The sequence below is a fragment of the Rissa tridactyla genome, chromosome 4 (assembly GCF_028500815.1).
Source record: "Rissa tridactyla isolate bRisTri1 chromosome 4, bRisTri1.patW.cur.20221130, whole genome shotgun sequence".
Lineage (NCBI taxonomy): Eukaryota > Metazoa > Chordata > Aves > Charadriiformes > Laridae > Rissa > Rissa tridactyla.
In genome coordinates, this window is record NC_071469.1 from 65870928 (window position 1) to 65890146 (window position 19219).

At 39.7% G+C, this 19219-nt stretch overlaps 1 protein-coding gene across 2 annotated transcripts in view; it reads right to left on the reverse strand.

Moving 5' to 3' along the window:
• Window positions 1-18971, reverse strand: part of PPM1A (protein phosphatase, Mg2+/Mn2+ dependent 1A) — a 35500-nt gene extending 16529 nt beyond the window's left edge. The window contains exons 1-3 of one of the 2 annotated variants that reach the window (XM_054198197.1): window positions 18671-18971; window positions 3366-4217; window positions 1475-1592 (exon numbers count right to left, since the gene is read on the reverse strand). In XM_054198197.1, the coding sequence (XP_054054172.1) occupies window positions 1475-1592; window positions 3366-4199 (952 nt within the window). In that variant the 5' untranslated portion in view covers window positions 4200-4217; window positions 18671-18971. The remainder of the gene's footprint in view (window positions 1-1474; window positions 1593-3365; window positions 4218-18670) is intronic. The other variant, XM_054198196.1, reaches the window with a different exon arrangement.
• Window positions 18972-19219: the final 248 nt, after the last annotated feature.

Sequence of the window (19219 nt, forward strand, 5' to 3'; positions counted from 1 at the left end):
ATACTTGCCCAGATTAGGAGAGTTAGCATGCTGTAAATTAATGTGTGAATTTTCAGGATACTTGTTCTTCACCAGTTCTGTGAGTGGGCATACATAGTTAGCTCTTCAAATGCCTGGTGCAAAACCGCTCACTGCTTTGAAATGGAGAAAGCCATCTGACACTTAACTCATGCAGTGTTACCATGCATTTGGATATTCCTGCTACGTTGTCAAAAAGATTCACACTATTGCTTACTGTGCACCAACTTCTCCTATTAGGCAAGTGTTAGATTAAGAGATGGAAATGTCTGTCTGGACATTTGTTGAAGGGCAAAGCAGATGTAGTTTGCCAAGACCTTGGGAACGAAGCCTTTGAAAAAGGTGATACTTTCTGAAGGAGCACTTACTTAGGTAGTAAGTGCTTAAAAATTTCACATTAATTTGTCTGGACTCAGAACTCTCATTCTCTGTGAAATTTCTGAAGCTGCATGGTTATCTTTGTACAAGTTAAGGAAGAGAAAAAGTGCATAATATATTCCTCTAACTTACTAATCACTGATACCACAGTTGTGAAGAACTCTGCGTATCGTGCACTGTGTGCTATTAAGGATTCTTGGAGTATATATGCATAACTAGACCTGCAACATATATCTGGAGTCCACTTCAAAAACAGATTTAACCTAGGCAAATAATGCATACAGCAAGTCTTGTATTTCAGAAACAAACTCCAAGCTGTGGTCATTTTTAAATACCAAAAGGCACTATAAATCCACTTTCAATGAGAAATCTTTTAAATCAAACTGATTTCAAATACAGTTTTTAGTTAGGTGACCTTGCCTTGCAGGTTCAGTTTAAAGTTTAAGAATCCTGAAATACAAATTTAAAGCAAAATTTTTACGTTGCTATTATCAGAGTAAAATGAGCTCCCACCTTTGTTCATCACGAATGCTTAAAGATTAGCTTTGACAAATTTCTGACATACTTTTAAATAAGTAAGTATATTAACAGGTACCTTAAAGATGACAGTAATCAAGCTGTAACCCTACCATAACTGAATAATAAAATATTATGGCTAATTAAATTGTACATAACTACATGGAAAAATGGCACTCAAATTATCCTCTTCACAGACACTTTGCAAGATAGTCTGATTATTTCATTTAACTCCATATAACAGGAATCAGGATTTACTGGTTGGAAGTTAGTGCTGTCAATGGACTCATCAAGAACACTGAGCCCAAACAAATTATTTCTCTGCCATTCCGAACAATTTTCAGGGCTACAGGCTGCTGCATTTTCATAGCAGAATTTTTTCATGACATACAGCAGGACTGTAAAAGTGCCTTTTTCAGAGACATAACACTAGATGGCCAATGGCACTTGAAGGTCTATTAAAAAGCCTGTATGTGTTAAAGAGTTTAGTTGCTGGAAGGGGAAGGGGGGCCAGGGGGTCTGTTTAGAAACAAAGTTACTTATTTTTTTTTAAGTGATCCACCTTCTACTCTGCTTTCCAGGTACTTGTCCAACTCTGCCTCTCTTTTCACCGCCTCTGGCAATACCTTTGGTGCATTCGGAAAACAGATCAATATCACACTCATGTTGTCTCGACTTCCCTGGTGGAAAAGAAAAAATGATTTGAGAATGCATACACACCACACACTAAATACACATCAAAGCATTTTACACACAAAAACAACGCTTACTACTACAGATTAATATTATTATTAGCCTTAATTTCCCCCCACCCCCTTACAGAATTCCACAAGTCTGCCCGTTCGTTCAGTACAACTTTTAAGTCACTTTCTTCTTTACTCTTTCATGGTCTGAAGACTGCACAGAGCCAATTACAGACAGCCCATTGTCTTTTAAAAACTGACATTAATAATGAGTGACGTGTAACTACAAAGTTATGCTCCATCTTAAGTACTATCCAATCATTTTGGGAAAACAGCTGGGTAAATAAAACCATTTACTGCTTAAAAGCACTAAGTGGGGAGGTGCTGAATTAAGACAGTGCTTCCACCTAAAATCACAGCTATTAGGGTTTTCTTCTCCCTTTTAAAACAAAAAAAGTTAGAACTGAGAGAATCTGTTAAAAGACCAGCTGGAAGGGGCCCAAGCTTTACAAAAGCATTCTTTAAAATGGAAACATTTAAAACTCCAACGAAATAGAACCCTAACACTTGAGTATGTTAAAATACAAACACATTCTGCTTAGGAAAAGCAACCGTTTGGTTTACTTTCAATACCCCTTTCATACCGCTGCATGTCCACAAACATGCATCCATATGTTTAACTTTTAACACCAATTAAATCCACCGAAGTCAGCAAGATCAAGAACAGGCCAGTGTTTAAAACAAGAGTATACGGGCATACAGGGAGGTGCTAACAGTTGGCTATTGCGAAGCTCAGAACATCCACAAGCCACTGTTCCTTCCGTCATATTTGTTTTCAGGATTACCAGACAAAAATTGTGCACATATTTTTGCGTTATCAATCTGGCAAAGTGCTGGAAAGCAATTACATTTTTCCACGAGGGAAACAATGGCCTTGTTAGACAGGTGGCAAGAGTGGAGACTGTGTCTTGTTTCTTTATTAACAAAAATGTTGGCTTTTTTACATTATGACTTATAGCTTGGGCTTTGGAAAATTAAGTGTCAAGCTATGAAACTCAATACTTCAAATCTCTTCTGTAACTGCACCATCCTGCAACTTATTAATACAAAGTAGAAGCTATTGTAGGCAAAATTACACAGATTTGTTATAGAAAACAGTCCCATCTTCTATGTGAGCTTGTTTCAGAGCTGTATCACACAACATTGAATATGAAATACCATAATTAAACCAGAATAAAAATGAACTTAGGAAGTCAGATCTTCATATAGTTAAGAAGAAATTTTGAACTGCAAAATACAAAGTCAAAGTTCATTCATTCTGCATTTATCTTGGTGTAATTTTGACAGCAATGTTACTACTACATGCCCAAGAAAGGAAGGGAAGATTAGGAAGGGAAAGAATATTCTCTATCCTGATTAAGTCTTAAGAGTTAAGGTTTTGTAAAGTACATTGTGTAACAGAAAAGGGCAGTTATTGTCCTTGGCTTGCCCATAAATTCCCATCAGCTTCTAGTTTCCCAGTGATCACAATGTATCTGTATATGATTTTAAACTCTTCATTACCAAAAACCACCCAGAAAGACACACTGTTTCTGCTGTGTGTTTATTTCCCCTCTATCACCATTTTTGTGGGAATCATGGTAATTAGTGTCTAAGTCACGTTAACATAAACCATTTGATACTTATAGACTGCAACCAAAACTTATTCTTAAGTTGTTCATAAACTTCTAATAGCGAAAACAGTAAACTACTTCTCTGAAGTCTGGCTACCTTGTACAAGCAGGTGTCAACTATCTCATTGCAAACTTTCTCAAGGTCATCAGTGACTTCAAGTCTGGATCTTACAAAGTCACACAGCTCTTCGTTTCCCATAACATCCCAGATACCGTCGCAAGCCAGTATGATGAACTGATCATCTTCTTCTGATCTCTCAATTTCATAAACTTCAGGCTCAGGTGAGACTAGCTGTTCTGTAGGACCTTTCCCATGGACACATTTGTAATCAAAGTCCCCAAGTGCCCTTGAAACAGCAAGAGAGCCATTCACACGTTGAATCATTACAGAGCCACCTGCATTCTGTATACGCTCCTTCTCCAGTGGATTACTTGGTTTGTGATCCTGTGTGAAGAAGTGAACCTTCCTATTTCTACATAGTAAACCTCTCGAGTCTCCACAGTTGATGAAGTACGTATGTTGGGGAGAAATCATGACACCCACAGCTGTTGACCCACTTCTGTCTGCACCATGTTTCTTCTCGGAGATGACTCTCATGTGTTCATCAATTTGCAGAAAACCTGTTCTGATGCCGCTCTTTACACTTTCCACAGATGGTGGCCCATCTGGCCCTTTAAAATCCTGGTTGCTTGTGATGTGATCTAATAAATGCTCACAGCAGTACTTGGCAACCTGTGATCCAGCATGCCCATCATATACAGCAAAAAATGACCATCCATCAAGTCCATTTGGCAAACCAATCACAGCCGTATGTGCATCCTCCATTTCAACTCGCCAGCCTTGCATGCTACTCAGACCGTAGCGAAGCCCATTCCCTTGCCCCTGGGCATTATGCTTCTCCATCTTTGGCTTGTCTAAAAATGCTCCCATGATGACTTTCCTTCAGTTCTAAAAAGAAAAAAAAAAAAAAGGATTATTAAGATATTTCTTAAACGTCTCTTGTTTAAACAACCTATTGGAAACTATTAAATAATAGCCCAAATAATGTTAAGATTACAAAAATACACAGATATAAAGGTGACTTTTCTGTATCTCTCTCAAGTCAAATCTACATTGCTTTCATCTAATTTAAACAAGGCCATTGGTACTAGCTGAACTGCACTTCCCATATTTTTGTAAGTATTTTCAGCTGTTTTACTTGAAGAACTTACATTCCGCTATCATTCATGGTTCTGACAAAAGAGTCTAGCATAATCAAGTATAAAATCAGCCTGAAAGAGGACTTGTTAACTGGCACACATCTGAATAGCCATGCTCCCTGTGATTACTGAACCAATGAAAGCGTTCAATGTTTCCAAGACAGTGGTATTCCCTAGATCCCTACCTGCTGGCCACAAAGTCCTGCTAACACTCTGCTTTTCCAATGGCGACGGGGAGATGAAAGCAAACTGATTAGTTTTCTTTTGGGGGATGAGGTTTGGGGGGTTTGTTTGGTGGTTTGTTTTTTTTCTGTTCGTTTTTTTTGGCTGGTGTTTTTTCTGTTTTGTTTTGAAACAGATAAAGTGATCTGAATGATCAAGATGACGCCAGAGTCTACATAAAGGAAGAGGCAACACTGGATAACTAGGAGCACTACTCAGAAGGAACAGAGCAGCCGTCCCTTTAGGCAGCAGCAAACCATTAGTTTGGCTCAGCCATCTTGTGAAAGCTCATCCTTAGATTTTCAGTTAAATTACGCAGCAAGCTTCTCAGATGTCTGTGCTGCAGAATTACTTAAAACCTTAATGTATTCATGCTTCACTGAAAGACAACTGCCCCTGACAAGCCTAAGGAAATCTATTTGGAAATAAAAACACAAGTAGTGTAAATTCATGCTTCCTTACTGAAGCCAGACCAATATACTGCACATCCTATCCTTCTCCACCTCCCATCATTGGTATGTGATGCAGCAAATATTGATGCTTAAGAGAATAAGAATTATATTTGCAGGCAGTGTAACCTGACTGGTTTATCTTCATGGCTTTCACACCCTAGTCATCCAACCTACCCTTCTAATCCACATCAGTTTATTTGTGCATTCATTATTAAAAAAAAAACATACAAAATAGGTCACAGATTTTACATACTTGCAAATTCAGCCCTGGGAAGCATCAAAGAGTGTGCAAATCACTGTTATACAATACAAGGTAATGGAACAAGACTACGAGCTTTTATTTTTGAAGACAGTGGACAAAAAATTGACTGTGAGAAGAGTCTCTAAAAAAGAGATTTTACCTGAGGCCCCAACTAAGCTGCTGTACTAGCAGAAAAGTTAGTATACTAGTGGGTTTAGAAGGTTTTAACTTGTATGCGGAATAATTTGATTAGTTTTCCAAGGGATAACATGCTTTTACTGCAATACAGCTCCAGCTATAAGTGACACTATACATCCAACAAATCTTTCCACATTGTCTCCTTCAGCCACTATCAACCTTTTTAAAACATCTGTATGTGTTAGAATAAACAGTAAAGAAATGTTTATATTGGATCTCACCACAACAGCGATTCAAATATGAGGCACAGGGACTGGATATACACTCTTTGGCTCACATGCTTTGTTAATAAAAACAAAAGCTGCACATACTTCAGCTGTATGGAGGGAGATGACAGCAGCAGTACACCTCTGCTTCCTCTCACCCCAACCCCTGCTCTTAAGTTCTGTCTCTTCTCAAGCGAACACAAAATATTGATGGCCATGCAAAGTGCAACTAGCCAACAAAATATAGTGTACACTGGTCTTGTATTCTAAGCACATGCATGAGATTCACATTACTGCAGTTGCTAAGGAAAAAAAGGACTTAAAACTTTTTTATCTTCACATGCAACTCTAGTTAAGTCAGAGTGATCAGAATAATTACAGAATACTGCCATAAATTGAACGGGGAATTATTTTGCAGAATAATAGACTTTTTATTCATTCCATGATAGCAGCATAAAACTTTTTATTGTCAAAGACATCATAAAATACAATGCAGATATTCAATTATTTCACCTTAATTTAGAGCTCAAAAAGCAGAAACTGCCCTGGCAAATACCACATTTTTGTGAAGTATTTTACATTATTACTGTGTTTAAAACAAAACAGAAAAGCATTAAGAACAGGATATAGTTAAACTGACCACAAGCACTGTCAACTTTGGACTAAAAAAGGCAGTTTTCCTTCTAATCTGTCACATTACTAGGTACACAATATTCAGACAGAGTTGTGCTTTGTAAGCTGTTTGTCCCTCTCAGCAGTTTGTCACGTAAACCACAATTAAAAACACATACAGACAGGTCATATGCAGTTCTAGCAACTCATACAGAACTACTAGCACAGTTCAAAAACCAACAAATCCACTCTCCATTTAAGATCAAGCTGCCTTATCCCTCCCCAGAAGGTAAACTGAAAGCTGTTGCTCTTCTAAATTAAGCTTTGTAGATGAGATGTTGACACATGATTCTTCAAGGGTGCAAGCTACCCACCATAGATGTAAATACAATCAGACAGAAGGATAACCACAATGTGGTCACATAACTTCTACTTAGGAAATTATTCACGTCCCATAGCATAAAGTAGTCACCTTCTGAGAACTGCAAAAACAAGACTGCAGTTGCCTTCCTTGTAACACTCTAGCTAATCAAACTACCACCAGAACACCAGTCTAAACCTGGAGGAGAGTAGGCCAGGTTTTCAAAATCCTCACTGCGTCTGAAGGGAAAGCATAGTTTACTTGCGGATAGGACTAATATGCCAAGCCTTTAGTTTTTCCAGAATGTCAATTTTTGCTCAGAGAAATTTAAGTTTAATCACCAATCCGTGAATTCTTATGAATCAGAGGCTACCTGCTACTTCTCCTCTCACACCCTTATGCATGGATAAAACTTGAAGAATTTAAAGTGTCTTAGTTATATATATATATAAAAAAATCCTAGTTTTTAAAGAAGGGATACACAGGCACACAAAAAGGCTGACATAAAAAAGCCATGCCTCCTTCCTATTAAAAATATCTTTTGGACCCGTTTTTGAGTCCATATCTACGGAAGTATCTTTAACAAATCAGTGTCTACCTAAATCACTAGTACACTCTTCATTCTTTCACGAGGCGGTTTGTGCGCTATACTGATTAAGTTGGAATGACATCTTTAGTTAAGCATACAACTCTGTATGCAAATCAGATTAACCTATAGCAGTGCAAGCACCCAAGTTACAGCATGACTTCATTATGTAATAACACTAAAGAGAGAAGTCAGACCCAGAACAGCCTGCATGCATGATGTGCAATAAAGCAACAGATTCTGAACATGGTTTAACTTAGCGCGCTCTTATGTTTCTTTAGTCCTCAGGGGTCCTTCATCTTATGACCCTTATTCTCCAAATAATTTTACTACCCTTTCCGTTGTCGTTCTTAACCCAGCCACACATTTATGCAATCATGTTAGAAAACTGCAGTCTCATAGCGTGAGACAGAACCAGCCCTCTACTCTGGCTGGTCTGTCCTGAAACCTGAAAGCCTGAGCTTTCAGGATGCTTGAATGATGCGCGTATGTACTAAAGGACACAGGCGTTCTTCCTGTTCTTATTAAAGCCAAAGTAAGAGAAAATGTACTTTAATCAAAAAGTTTGGTGGCAAATGTCCACCACTCACTGCTTTTTTCTTAGAGAAGGGCAATTCTGAACAGTACTATAGCAGTGGTGCCCTGTAAAAAGATCAGAGGTGCAACATTCTCTTCAGAAATGGTAACTCGAACATCATCTGGCACTGCAACTGGCACAATTAGTCAAGCAAATTTCAATTTTAGCCTAAGACTAGTTCACCATCTCTGTATCGGTGACTTCCATTAGTTTCTCCTAAAATAGGAGAACTTTCTCCAGTCCAAGTTCCTGGGTTTTGGCTCTGGAGAATAGAGAAGCTTCTGAACAAATCTAAAAGTGAAAATGGATCCCTATGCATAAAAACGAATACGCAGGGGATGCATCTATGCATCCATGAGTGCATCTAAACCATGACTTCTGAAATGTCAATTTTGTGGAGGTCAAACAGAAGGACCGCCTCTACAGCAAGTGCATGAAAAACTCCAAGTTGCAGCCTGCAGACAGAAAAGCAAGAATACTGTACAGGGTCTAGAAAAATCAACAAAAGTAACAAGATCTTGGATAAAATAGAAGAGTGACACAATTCAAAGGACTGCTGCATTAGAAACAGAACTGAAATAATGAATGGAGCATGCCAAAGAGTCAGTAGCTAAACTCCTTGAAAATAGACGCAACTGGAGAACAGAGTGGCACAGAAAAGGAGGGTAATTAGTATACTGGACCATGGACAACCACGGACAACCACAGATACATCACTGGAATGCATGAAATCTCTTTGCCCCTTCATTTGTCCCTCAAATTATGCTATCCAGACAACACAAATATAATGCCTTCCGATACACATGAAAATAAATTTTACTGTTTTGCTATTTGCTTATTTATTTGCTTGAAGGTTCAAATGAAGATAAGGCTTAAATTGTTCACAAAGGACAGTTAATGTAATTCCATGTACCCCTGTAAACAGACAATTTATTTTTCCAAGGAATTCAGACAAGGACTTGATTGTCTTGTCCAAGAAAACCAACCACCCCCATCTGAAACTCGTACTTTAATAATACGTAATTTAATAATCCTTTTAAAACAATGTTTGAGTTGTATTCCTTCCACTAGATTAAGCTGCTTATATGAACCACACTCAAGTCATAGGCACTTGTTCAAACTAAGCTGAGAAGTGTCCGCATACTCCAATTTCCTGGAACAATTCTCTAAGTGACATTACGCCCTGTGTGTTGTAATGAGCACCATAAAGAAAGATTACAACCTTTAGCTGAACTACAGGACACCAAGCAAATCACCAAATTACACAGACTTGCTACTGAATAGAAAAAGGGCATTTGATCACTTCAACTCCAATCTGATCTGTGGTACTTTTCCCCCTCCCTTAACCAGTTAGCATGTAATTGTGCAAATGTGGAAACATTTTCAGAAGTTAGTGTCTGTTGAATGAAAAAGTCACAGTACATACTGTTATGCCCCAAATCAATTAATGTTAACAAACAACATGTCAGAGATGATTCCAGGGATTGGAAGAATGGCTAAAATAAAACAGAACACGCAGATGAGACATAATTACACCACAGTCATGGGCTGAATGAAGTCATGAAAAAGCTTCTTGCCAATGACACTATTTAAAAACTCTTGGAGGCTATATGATTGAGTTCTGGCACTGACAGTTCAACAACATCAATACAGTTTCTGAACGGGTACTTTCAGACACAGGAACACATAGACAACTAGGAGACGTGAACTGTCTATGAAAAAGAAGTAAAAGAAATAAAATACAGAAATGATATTTTAATAAACATGGACTAACATATAACTTCCCCACCAGAATACTTGAAGATGCAACACTAGTGTCTGCATTATATTTCAATGTGACAATTGCAAATAGAAGAACATCAGAAGAAACTACTCATAGGGGTGAGAAAGTTTGTAATAACATTAACAATTATGTGTTTTAGGAAAAGGCAGACCAACATAAATATTAAAATCAGTAAAGAGAAATATCAAAGCTTTCAGAAACAGGCTTTCAGACAGGCAGAACGTCTATAATGTACGCAAGTGAGAGAGACAGGGCAAAAAACCCCAGAGGTAAGCAAGCTGACAATGTGTGTACACGGGAAGGTATGAATTGTTTCAACCTTTTCCCACCTACCCTTCCTCTCTCCCTGTAATTAATACGTAACAGCAATTACAACTTCATAACACAGCAGAAAACACTAAGTCACTATACCGCTGATACAAACACCTACGAGCTCTACCTTTTGACAGCTGGTCCACAGGTACTGCCATTTCACTGAGCTAGGTTGTTTTGTGGGGGTTTTTTTGTTGGGTTTTTGGGGTGGCTTGTTTTTGTTTTTTTTGTTTAAAACAGCTTCTCTTTTGCTTAAAATAATTTCTCCTTGCTAGGAGCTGACATTCTTTCTGAATGCCCATACTAAGCAGCAAAATATTTTATCCAACTGGTTTTTCTATGTCAATTTATTTTTCATGTGTGTACATGGGGGGGAGGCAGAATCTAGGAGAGCATAGCTAAAGCCTCCAAAAGTCTTCTGGAATACAGAAGGTAACATTTCTAAGTTAACACACTCCCTCCAACAACATGTTTCAGCTTTTTCTTAAAACATCTTTTTCTGCTTGTACCTACCCTTCCTGCAGAGAACTAAACCTGTTCCAAGGTTAAACTAGGAGCTGCTATTCTCAATACAAATGTACATTGGCTGAGGTTCAAAATCCCTCCAAAGGAGATGTATGTAATCTAATTTTTGAAAAAGCAAGCCCTGGGCATTGAAAAAGATAATTCACCTCTCTTACAAATTGTTCCTGCAGAAATTTGAAAGACAGGGATGTAGTTTCAAGATTGTGTGGAGTTGTTTTCATTTTGCTCTATGGTCAGTTACGGAAGAAAATAACTTCCTTGCACAATCAACAGGACCACTGCTGGGAACACAAAAATCACTAAATTGATTTTGAGAGGAGATACAACTTGCACCCACAAATACCAGTCACTCATCAGTACCCTAACATGACTGGCACCCCCAGAACACAATTAAGGTAATATTTCTTGGCCCAGACAGAATTCATGCTTCTTTTAAATATTTGTACTGCACACTACAGGTGGGAAAGCAAAAGAGAAAAAAGCACTAGGCAGCAGTATCAAAGTAAGAGCAGCCGCATCGTTACGAAAAAACTGTGTAGACAATCAAAACAGTATTAACAAGTACTACGAAAATCAATGAAGTAGCTCTGCATAAATTCATATGCTGCTGTCTGAACAGTATGAGAATGAAAAAGCCAAGGTCCTTGCTTGAAAGCATTAATAAGCAGAAAACACGCCCATGCTGGTGTTTAGTTCAGCACCTTTCTGGTTATACTTCATTTTCCATGATTTCTTGCTTAAAAGTGTTGGAAGATTAACAAAAGACACTCATTTCAGACACAAAGATTAGACAACTGCTTTGTTAATAGCACACAAACTCCTGCAGACTCCAGCCAAAATTCAAAGCCTCATTGAAGCAAGCAGTAGAAAAAGGAACTGGAAGATCCAAGAAAAGCTGCAGCCTGTGTACACAGAACTCAGGAGAAAGGCCTTACTTCATTTTACGTATCAATGAGATGCAGTAAGAGTCAAATTTTTTGAAAGAGCAAGGCAAAAAAGTGAAAATAAGAATTCCAACCAAACTGCTTGTGTCAGAAAGAATATACAGGGCTATGCAGCTATTCCAACAGAACTACACACAGCAATGCAGCTTCAACAGAAAGAAAATATGGGTGAAAAGGAAAAAGACAACACAGAACAAACGAGTTATAGTAAGTCATAAAAGTTGAATTACAGTTTTTTCCAGTATTTGTAATACCAAGAGTGCTCTTCCACTGTCATCTACTATCATAACAGAATATTAACCCACTCCTAGACATCATGGCCCTGATTGACAATTCTTACTTGAGTACACGCCACTGAAAGTCCAAGAACTGAACAGATCTGAACACATGAAATGCTTCAAATAATAGCTAAAAAACCCCTGTTCTTTAAATTTCACTTTTTTGATCTCCAGTTTACAGATTGAAGCCCCAGCATCTTCATTCACTGCTAGTATTACCAATCAAACAATACTTGCCATAAAAAGAAAAGTTGAAGACTTACAGAGGAACGTTTTCTTCATTAAAGAACCACACTATTCCACTGCTTTTCAAGAAAGGGGGGGAAAAAAATCACAACAACAAAACAAACAAAAAGCATTTGCTTTTTTATCAAGTTCAGCTAAACCTATTCAGAAAAATCAAGACAGAGTTGAAGTCCTAGCCTGTCCTGCCACTACCCAAAAGAGGGAAGTGAAGGTACTGAGTAAAAAGTCTCTAGACCAGAATGACTTACTAGAATGACCAGGACTATTAGGGTTGTTCAAAAGACACTGGAGTAAAGTCAAGGTACTGCCAATTTGTCAGTGTCTTAGCTGAAGTGTTAAAATAAACTAGGAAAAAGATGCTGCATGAAAAAAGGTCCCAGTGGGATCACTTGCTGAGACTCCAAAACAAAAGGGACTAAAAAAAACTTAAAAAACAACTGAACATCAAGTTCAAATTGAACCATTCCTGAAATATGGCAAAAAGAATTATACTTGCACACACTCTCTCATCTGTGGTGATGAAGTTCAGGAAACTGACATTTTTTTTTTTTTTTTTTTTTTTTACAGTTAACATGATTTGGTATTGTCATTTGTGTTAATGGGTATGAATTCTTACAGAATCCCACCATCCTTTTGTCATACTGTTTCACCAATAACCTCACCACAAACATCTTAAAAAGCTAAGTTAATACAGTCCTATATACCTTAAAGAAATTGAACACATGGAATCATCACACTATCTCCTCTTTAATTTTTAGTCTTTGTGTATCCAGTTGCTCACGAAAGTCACTGCTCTTTTTAAAAAAATAATTATTTAAAGCTTTCTAACTTCAGATTTTCCTAACTTCAACAACAAGCATCAGCCATCTATTTCTGGATTTGCCTTATGAATAATTTATTTATCAATATGGAAGAATAAAACCCAAGTGAAAAAAAAGTTTATCCAAATAGTGCTTGGGAGTAAAATAAAAATAAACTACTTAGAGAAAACACAACCAGTATGTATACACCCAATGATTAGAACATGTCTGCATGAAGGCCCCAAAATTTCCTGTTTAGCCAAGCACTCAATATCTTGAAATAATTGAAAGTAAGATACATAAGCAATTTCCCAGCCCTTCACTTTACATGAAAATATTTCTGGGGTTCTAATCCCAGCAACATTACCTCTACTCTGGTAAGGATATAGGAAAAGCTGCATACCGGAGACTTAAAACCTGGTGGCTACACATGGGAATAAAATATGAAACGTTCTGAAGCGTACAGCTGTAACCTGGCTTTGCTTGCAAGGAAGTGACACCAAAACTATGCCAGAAGCACATTAAGACCTGGAAGTCAAATCCTCAAAGCTTAGGAAAAGCTGGAGTTTGTTCATTTGTACACATACAGAGCTTTTATTTACAAAGCTATTTTGCCCTCACATCCCCAGCATTCCTATGTCATTAAAAGAACAAGGATAGAGGATGACTGCTGCAATAAAGCCGATTTTTCCCCCAAGACTACATAAAAATAGAAAAAAAAGAAACCAAGGGAAAAACTCTACTGTTGTAGCCTTTTATGCAGACAATAACTTTCAGGACAGAAGGCTTTCCTCTGAGGGTCACATTGATTATCAAATTCACTTCTATCAGCAGAGTTTACAGATTTGCCTATGATGAACAAGGCAGTACCGTGCTCTCCTGACTCCAAACTTGAGTTCACTGCAGCTCTTAACATTCTAGTCACCGAATGAGGACATTGCCTAATTCACCTGTTCTCCAAAATATAAGCAGTGTAATGCCAGCATTTCCTAAGCTTACAGGGCCTCATTCTGCAGCCTCAGATGGCTCTTTACAGAGGAAAACAGTACTAGATTTTTAAGAAGGGTCTATTCAAATACTATAATTGATTGGGTGAACCAGGAAATTATTTAGCAATAGAAACAGATTCCTTCTTCATGAAATGTTCCTACAATTTAATACTAACCACTTACTTGCCCACATTTTTCCGCATTCTGCACCCCTTTCCAAAGACTGGATTTTACTTAACTTAGCAGACAGCTGGAGTATTCCTTAAACTCATCTCCAAACACAAAGAGCTTAGACACAGTTTACACAGTTCTTGTGGTTATTGCATTTTAGGGTATTTCATAAGTAAAAAATACAACAATTTTATGCACAAATACCTATGATATATAGTCAAGAAGAATACAGACTACCATTAAAATTCCACTTCAAAAGCACAGTTGGCAGTTAAAATGAATTGTATGCACAGACACAGAAAATCCTTCAAGTTACAGCTGGGACCCAAACATGAAAGCGCGTTTCATCATCTAGGTCACAATCCAGCAAGCATGAGAACATCATACATCTGAGTAGTCTCACATAATTCAGTTGCACGTGGCATATCAGTGTAAGCATATTTAAGTGCTTTGCTTCATTTAAACTGCAGCTATCAGAATACAAGTCATGTTACACTTGAGTTTCTTGGGTTTGTAAACTATTATCTTAGAAGACTTTAGAGATCTTTCTATCTATTAAAATATTCTTACCTGAACTGAGAACTAAGATGTTAGCAATAAGGAGGCTAAAGTACTCTATGTGTAAACTGCTAGCATTTCTCTACATTTCAATATTGGAACCTGATTAACCAGGTTTTCACTCTTAGATGCTCTTTTGCTAGTATACTGCTATAAAGTTCACACTCTAAACAGTAGAAGTGTACTTCAACAGAACTATCTGTAGATGAAGGAAGTTTTTATTCTGTTTAGTTGCATATAAACACCTTTTTAGAAGAACTATTAAAATAATCTGACCAACTGTTTCACATAATTATAAACACACTCTTTTTTGTAGACTTCAGTAGTAAACTGAAATATCCATTAGCCAATTTTACCAGTACGTGAAAAGAAAAAAAATAAAATGAACACCCAGTAAAACAGAGGCTTGTTGAAACACAAACAGAAATAATAACAACAACAACAGATAGAGACTTGACAGACATCTGTAACTTAGTATGTGGTTTAACACGGAGCAAAGTTTAACTGATAGAAATCTAGAAAAGCAGGCCTTATAGCATTGGTTCAACACCAGTAACACTCAGCCAGACACTTCCTCTACCCAGGAACAAAAATCAAGTCTACTCACTCCCATGGTATCACATTTGCTTTCTCCTCCTGTCCCAATTACAATTGCCTCGGTCTAAACCTTCTTCCCAGACTAAAGATTTAAATGATTTACTCTAGCAATATTAAATCTTACTAAGTCCTAAATTGTTCCTTCACAGACAGATAGCAAGAGGAGCAACATAAAGAAGCTACAAGGAGATAATGCTATCTCCACTGTGATCCACACCACATCATGGCTCAAATACACAAATCTTTCTTAAACAACATTTTTATGCACTGGCTAATGGAATGTACATAAATGCCATAAAAACCAGATTTTGTGGTACATTCCCTGGGTCTTATAAATACCCTAAGAAAATTTGCATTTTTTTCAGGGATTACATACTGTTTACACGGACTTCATACTTTGCAATTTGCCATTCTTTCAATGAAGAGCACTGTAGTGAACCATGTTTGAATTTTACAGAAGTTTATTTCTTATCCTAGTATTTTTAACTGAAATTTGGATCATGTGACTAAAACAATGTAGTAGTCAAGAAGAGCTTAATTTTCAAAAGAACCAACTACAAATTGCATCATTTAAAAACACAGATGATAAACCAATGTTTCAAAAAAATGTAATAGGGAGGTACAACTTATGTGAAAAGAGGAGCAAAAATTACAAGGGGCCACATACAACGGTATGAAGAAATGTTTGGCTCAGGTGTAGCTATGCTAAACCACTATTGTCTTGACTTCAAACATTGTCACTATTAAAGTCTTTTAAATGAGTTGCAGGTCTGCAGAGACAAAATTAATATAATTATTTTACAGTACTTCCCCTTCCAAAACCTGCTTATTTAATAACAAAACCTGCATTGTTCAGTCCCTTAATTCCAATGCAGTTCTGCTTAACCAGTTACATAAAAAAAATATAATTTTTTACATGAGAATAGCCCCGAACATGTAAAAATTAAGTCAATAATAATGTCAATATTTTAGTAAGAAATACATTATTGTTAAATAACTCATATTTAGGTCATCTTGTGAAAGTAGCTGGTCTATATTCCCTAGTTCCACTAAAAAGGAAAAGTGCAATAAGATCTCTTATTGACAGCTGCATTCAAAAACATACCAGTTACATAAGTTTGCAAATTATACTGTGCCAGAGTTAAATATCTAAGCCTTTTAACAACAGTTCTTAAAATGCTATCTCAGCAAGAATGACTCAACTTCGGTGCATAAGCTGCACTCCAGATAAGACGCAACTAGCTTGATTTTACAGAAAAAACCTTTTTGTATTCAGCTTTAATTCAAATTGCACTAAGTGTGTTCTGCTTGTTTAGACCTGCAAGCTTCACCAGTCATTTGGCATTTCCACCTCTCCTCCTTGGTTTCAAGAAAAGTATCTCAAGCTTACCTATAGACAGTTAAGTAAATACTTGGAAAACGGGTATAGTTTTCTACTGTACCTCAAGGGGGGGGAACCAGACAACCACCAACCAAAGGACTAAACCTATAATATAAACCAGAGATAGGCCATGTCTGTATACGAGAAAAACACGGCTATGTCAGAAGAGGGTGAGAGTACAGACCAGCTCTCTCCAGTACAAGCCACATTTATCAGAGGGTTTTATCAGATATCTATGTCTGCGAGGAAAACACTAATAACTGGCATGATGCATCAGCAAGTCTTTTACTCTTAGTCCAGTCTCATACACAAAAGGTAGACCCAGAAAGGCCTGGAAGGGAAAACTTTAGGAGCAACTGTCCCTACCCCAGGGAAAAATGCTGGTACAGCTATCAAAACTGCTTTCCCTCGACACCTTTCCTTTGATTGGATAGGTAAAATGTAAAACTTCCCTGACCCATGTTTCTTCCCCCCCATCCTCTGTCTCTGATGTTATTCGTAGGAAAACTATGAATAGTAAAAGAAGGGAAGCTATCAGAGAAGAAATGTGGGTAGAACTTGCACAATTCTTGGTCATTTAGCAATTCATGCAGGGTCCTGAGTAACAGCAGCCGCCTTGCTTTAATTTCACTAGTGCTTCACAAATCCCACTTCAGCCACCTAACCACTGAAACAGTTCATGTACAGGCTCAGGGAAGTGCTACATGGGCTTACATTTGAAAAGTCATATCCTAGAATGACAAGAGTTAGAACTGCTACTTCATAAAATGATTCTACTTCCTCTGATGTTGAACGTTACAGTCTGAGGAAATCACCTACCTTCAAACCTACTGCTCTCAGGATCTAAAACTGCCTTCTGCTTAAAAAATAAAGAATTCCTTTGTATGACATACAGCACCTTAAACCTTAAGGTTACCAGACAGGTCATCTGAACGACCGGCACTTCCTCATTTGACAAAAGGTACAACTCAAAAAACATCAGTTCCTCACAAGTACTACTGCAAACTTAAATGTTAGTTTTGCAACAACAAAATTTTGCCATACGCATAGCAACTCTGAAATATTTTAATTGTACTAAATAAATACAAATACATAGCAAACAGATGTCTACAAAATCAATTCTTCTGAAACTATTAACCTGCAGACAGTCTTAAAGCTGTATCATACCTACTATAATACAAGCTAATGTAATAAAAAGGTCAGACGTATGTTCAGAACCCCTGGCATTTAACACGCAAGCCCAGTTACGCAGTACATCACCGGACAACTTTTTAATCGAAGAGAGCATTTTCTTCTACCTACTTCTAGCATGCAAGCTATGACAGATCACAGATCATCAGCGTAACCTTTGCTCATTACATTGTCTTCAAAGGCAGCGAAATCTCTCAAACTTTAAATGCCTGAAAGGCGTCGGCAAGAGAAAATCGCCCGCTGCATAATAATGTCACTTTCTGGGGAGTGCTTGATGCCCCGACCCTCGCTAGGGTGGGGTGCTTTATAAATAGATGCGGGTTGTTTTGTTTTTTCCCCAGTGCCGTGCCCCAAGCGTTTGGGTGGCGATGGGAAAGGAGGCTGTTTATAGCCATCATTAAATGAACCCTGAATCGGCCGGGGGGGGGGGGGGTAGGAGAAAAAGCAAGCTGCTGCTACCTGATCCAGGCCCCAAACCCTCTGCTCACCCTCCTCCTCCCTTTCTTTCCCCATGCCCAGCCCCAAGGGGCTGCCGTGCCAACCCCCCACCCTTTGGCGAACCCTCCCGTACTGCAGGGGCTGCGCAGCGGAGCCCCGCGGCCAGGCCGCCTTCAGACCCTGGGGGGGTGGGGGGGAGGAGGAGGGGGGAAGGCTCCCGGCAGCAGCATCCCAAGCCGGCTCGCACCCGCGCCGCCCCCCTTCCCATTTCCCTCCCTCTCGCCGCCCCGACCCGGTACCAGCTGCTGCCGCCGCCGGGGATGGCGCCTCGCTCCTCCGCCGAGCTACAGGAGGGACGACCTGCCACCGCCGAGCCGAGACGGAGAGCACCCACCCCCCACTTGTTTACAGGCCCCGGGGCCCAGCCGGCGCCGAACGCGGCCCCCCAGCGCCCCGCCGTTGCCCAGCCCGGCCCCGCCGCCATCCCCTCAGCCCGGCCCGCCGGAGGCCCCCGCACTGCGCAGCGCCACTTACCCCCCCCCGGCCGCGGCGGACGGCGCCGGTTCTGGCAGGCAGGGCCGCGCTCCCGAAGGTACGTTGGGGCAGGGAGGCCGGGGGCAGGCGGGGATGTCCGCGGTGGGGCCGGCCAGGGGAGAAGGGGGGGGGGGGGGGGGGCACCGGGCAGACGGCCTCGCCTCAGCTCATTCACAGGCGGCGGCGGCTGTCGAGGGCGGCTCTCTGCCCAGGGGGAGCCCAGCGCTCATCTCGCCTCCGCTCCTCTGTCCTCCTCCCCCCCACCTCCTCCTCGCTCGGCCGCCGCCGGCCCCCCCCCCCTCCGCGCCCACTACGCGGAGCGCCGTGCAGCGTCGTCCGTCCCCCCCTCCTCTACGCGCAGACACACGCACTGCGCCGCCGCCGTCTCCTCCTCCCATCTGCGCGTGCGCGCCGTAGGGGTGGGGAGGGGAAGGGGGCGCCCCCTCAACCTTTCCCGCGTCGTCGGGGGCGCACGCCCAAAAAAACCAAACAAATACTGTCACCACCAAAACGCCGCTTTTTCAGGGCAAAAAATCCGGGCGGGATACC